At 38.8% G+C, this 4,144-nt stretch overlaps 1 protein-coding gene across 1 annotated transcript; it reads left to right on the plus strand.

Moving 5' to 3' along the window:
* The first annotated feature begins 1,786 nt into the window (after positions 1-1,786).
* LOC117112895 (prisilkin-39-like) lies at positions 1,787-2,719 on the plus strand. The gene has a single exon (XM_033256111.1). It carries the CDS (start codon positions 1,787-1,789, stop codon positions 2,717-2,719), a length of 933 nt encoding a protein of 310 aa, XP_033112002.1.
* Positions 2,720-4,144: the final 1,425 nt, after the last annotated feature.

The raw sequence follows: 4,144 nt of genomic DNA on the forward strand, positions 1-4,144 counted from the left end.
GTGTATCAGTGTATCAGCGTTTATAAGACAACGGAATCCAGGAGGTCAAAAGGTCATCAACAGATAAACGTCTACAGAACAACCAACTTCTGAGAGAACGTCGCTGTCTGATTTTTAAAAATACATTGATGTTACCATGTTAATACCAATGGGTCGTTTAAAATGACATATAATATTTGATTAAGCTGCACGAGTAATGAAAAGTGTTTTTTAACTTGAGTTACATATTATGACAATTTTAATTTTTTAGTTAGGCCTGGGTTTTGCATAATTACCTAGGCTTACAAGTAGGCCTACTAAAAACGCTTTCCGGGAAAAGCACAAAGAGTAAGGAAAAGCGCGTTTTTCTTCATCACTGATCAAATGAAACAGAATGACAGTTATTTTCAAATCAAGAGAAGAGCTGAGAATAGGCAGCTCTAAAATACTGGATGCCATAAGACCTGCCAAAATGGCAGAGCACCAAATGAATGTAAAATGAGCTAGTTATTAATATTAGGCATAGTAATCGGCAGGTTCTTGATTACAAGGCTAGACCATGTTATTATGTAATGCCGAAATGATAATAATAATAATAATAATTATTATTATTATTACCTGTACGTTAAGGGGAACTTAGACAAAGGGGAAATAACACAAAAGATATTCCCCTTTGGCTAGTTTATTATTTATAGGCCTTGAAATAGTATCTGTAGGTTCTTCATTACAAGTAGGCCAAGGTAATTAATGCTGAAATGATTATTATTATTATGATTAATTAATTATTATTATTACCTGTACCTTAAGGGGAACTTAGACAATGGAGGAATTAGAGGACAATTAAAAAAACGACGTTAAGGGGAAATAACACAAAAGATATTCCCCTTGGGCGATTATTATTTATAGGCCTAGTAAATAGTACAGTATCTGTAGGTTCTTCATTACAAGGCTTATGCCAAAGGTAATTAATGCTGAAATTATTATTATTATTATTATTATTATTATTATTTAACATTAATTACATTACAATGATAGCTTGGACAAGTTCAATAACGCCGGAATGGTATATTATTTATTTAATTTTTCTCTTATGCGCTCTATTTTTCATTTCATGCTTCATTTTTCCCCAAAAAAATTTCAGTCATGTCAGTATGTGAAGCGTGACTGTTGTGTCAGCCTATGACCCTAGGCCTAGTTTAAGGAGGGGCCTAGGTAAGACCTCAGCCTGTAGTTAGGCCTATAGTTTATCCTCTTTCTCTCTAGCCTTTGGTATAACTGTACCTATCTACACTTTATAACAGGAGGTACTAGCTGTTGTTGTTGTAGATAATATACTAACATTTAATAACATCCAAGAGGGTCACAGTTAGTTACACAGTGACGTACATCACATAAGTCCGTGAAATTTCATAGGCCTAACGTATAAACATAGAAAGAGCAATAACAGTAAAACTCGAGCGTCACGACATTGCGAAGTGTCTGCTCTTGTTCCTCGTATCGTACGCACTCGAGTCAATCCGAGATGGCCCGAGTGAAGTTTCATACAAATGTTTCGTACGGAAAAAAATATCGCAGCCCGCCTCCAGCCGAACTTCATTGTGTAAGCGAACCTGATTGGACGATCACTACCGAGGGCTAACAGTGATATTTTCTCACTGATGAAAAATGCGACATCGATTGACCTCGAAATATCTTTTACAGGAACAAAATTATATTTTCATAAATTAATTTCTCATCAATACAAAGTTTATGAACGCGGGATCACCTGTTTTGCAATTGTTTATAATATTATGATATTTTTCATGTCATGTTGATCTCTTGCCTCTCCTACTCCTACTCCTACTACTCCTACTCCTACTCCTACTACTCCTACTCCTACTCCTACTACTCCTACTCCTACTCCTACTACTCCTACTCCTACTACTCCTACTCCTACTACTCCTACTCCTACTACTCCTACTCCTACTACTCCTACTCCTACTACTCCTACTCCTACTACTCCTACTCCTACTACTCCTACTCCTACTACTCCTACTCCTACTACTCCTACTCCTACTACTCCTACTCCTACTACTCCTACTCCTACTACTCCTACTCCTACTACTCCTACTCCTACTACTCCTACTCCTACTACTCCTACTCCTACTACTCCTACTCCTACTACTCCTACTCCTACTACTCCTACTCCTACTACTCCTACTCCTACTACTCCTACTCCTACTACTCCTACTCCTACTACTCCTACTCCTACTACTCCTACTCCTACTACTCCTACTCCTACTACTCCTACTCCTACTACTCCTACTCCTACTACTCCTACTCCTACTACTCCTACTCCTACTACTCCTACTCCTACTACTCCTACTCCTACTACTCCTACTCCTACTACTCCTACTCCTACTACTCCTACTCCTACTACTCCTACTCCTACTACTCCTACTCCTACTACTCCTACTCCTACTACTCCTACTACTCCTACTACTCTTACTCATACTCCTACTCCTACTCCTACTCCTACTCCTACTACTCCTACTCCTCCTACTCCTACTCCTACTACTCCTACTCCTACTCCTACTCCTACTCCTACTCCTACTACTCCTACTACTCCTACTACTCCTACTACTCCTACTACTCCTACTATTCCTACTACTCCTACTACTGCTCCTCCTGCTCCTCCTGCTGCTGCTGCTGCTGCTGCTGCTGCTGCTGCTGGCCCTGTCACACCAAGGCAATTCAATAGAAGGACGCACATCTCGGGACATCAAAGGTTATAACTCTAGGCGCACGTGCGTCCCCTACACACTGAACGTCACAAAACCATAGCAACCAGACCATAAACTGTCAGCGTACGTGACGAATTACTCACGCGCGTGTTAGTTGCCATGATAATCGCGCGTCGTGCGGTGATTCCAAAGGCCTAATGATATTTTGCACTAAAATTAGACTGAAATTATATTCTTCATTTCAACATTAATTTTACCAAAATTGTGGTGAATTGTCGTTCATGAGACTTACTTCGCAGAAAAAATTAATAAATGTTCTGTATATACTCAAATGTTTGTTTTCGGCACCTTATGCCAACATTGTCAAAATGACAGATTAATGTTACATAAGAACATGAAATTTTATAAAATTCGTAAATTTTAAATTGCTATAACTTTTCATTTTCTTGGTCAATTTTCACAAATAAAATTGTAGTTTATAGAAGCATTTAACAAGCTCGCGGTAAAAAAAATCAGATGTAACAGACATTGCGAAGTACCCACAATAATTAAAATAAAAACTAACACCATAAAACGAATGGCACGCATAGACTAATAATTGACGGCTGTACTAGCAACTAGTATCGGATTGTCGATGCCACAGTAAAGATCAAAGGACTGTACGCACGCGCTATGTTCGAGAGCGGAGATGTGCGTTCTTCTGTTGAATTACCTTGGTCACACCTTGACGATTTAGTCAGCGTATGCCAAACGCATCAAAATTTCTCTAAAACGCAGGCATACGCTGAACTATCGATGCTTTTTTTCAACTTTGGGCGCATTCATAGCGTATTCATAACGTATTGGACGTATAAATAACGTACACTATTAGTAACTTATATAGAACGTTTTGATCTTTATAGAAAACTCACACGAACGAATGCTTAGCGTGTTGCCGGCGTTCACAACTTATGCCCAGCGCTAGTCTACCTTAAGCCTGGTTTCCTGTCGACGTAAAGTTCAGAATTTCTTACGATTCATACGATTCTTACGATTCTTACGACTGTTACGAGAAGTTGGACAAAAACAGCCGCGTCTTGATCGTGCTGGGCCGCAGACAAAATAAGCCGGTTACGATTCTTACGATAAGTTGAATTTTTCAAGCTCGAACGGCAAAGCCTCTTCTAACGTCGTCACATGCATGTTACGTCAAGTTGAATTTTTCTTTGCGACTGCGATATGTTAACATTTCTCACTTCCTGTCTGGTATCCTCATTAAAATGACCTGGCGAGATTCGAGGACAATTTTCACCGTTGGATTTAAATAATAGTCTAGTCCTGTAGTACAGAATAAGGGCCTACAAATCTCGATTTACTAACTTATTCGTTATCAGTTTTAGTGTTTCGTTCTCAAAATATCAATTTGGCCTATATTGTACATTGTTTATTTCATTTCACCTTAT

The sequence above is a fragment of the Anneissia japonica genome, unplaced genomic scaffold (genome assembly GCF_011630105.1).
Source record: "Anneissia japonica isolate Jap-2015-1 unplaced genomic scaffold, ASM1163010v1 scaffold284795_len787576_cov167, whole genome shotgun sequence".
Lineage (NCBI taxonomy): Eukaryota > Metazoa > Echinodermata > Crinoidea > Comatulida > Comatulidae > Anneissia > Anneissia japonica.

Bases quoted from the DNA above. Each gene is read 5' to 3' on its own strand.
- LOC117112895 (XM_033256111.1), top strand. From the start codon at position 1,787: ATGTTGATCTCTTGCCTCTCCTACTCCTACTCCTACTACTCCTACTCC.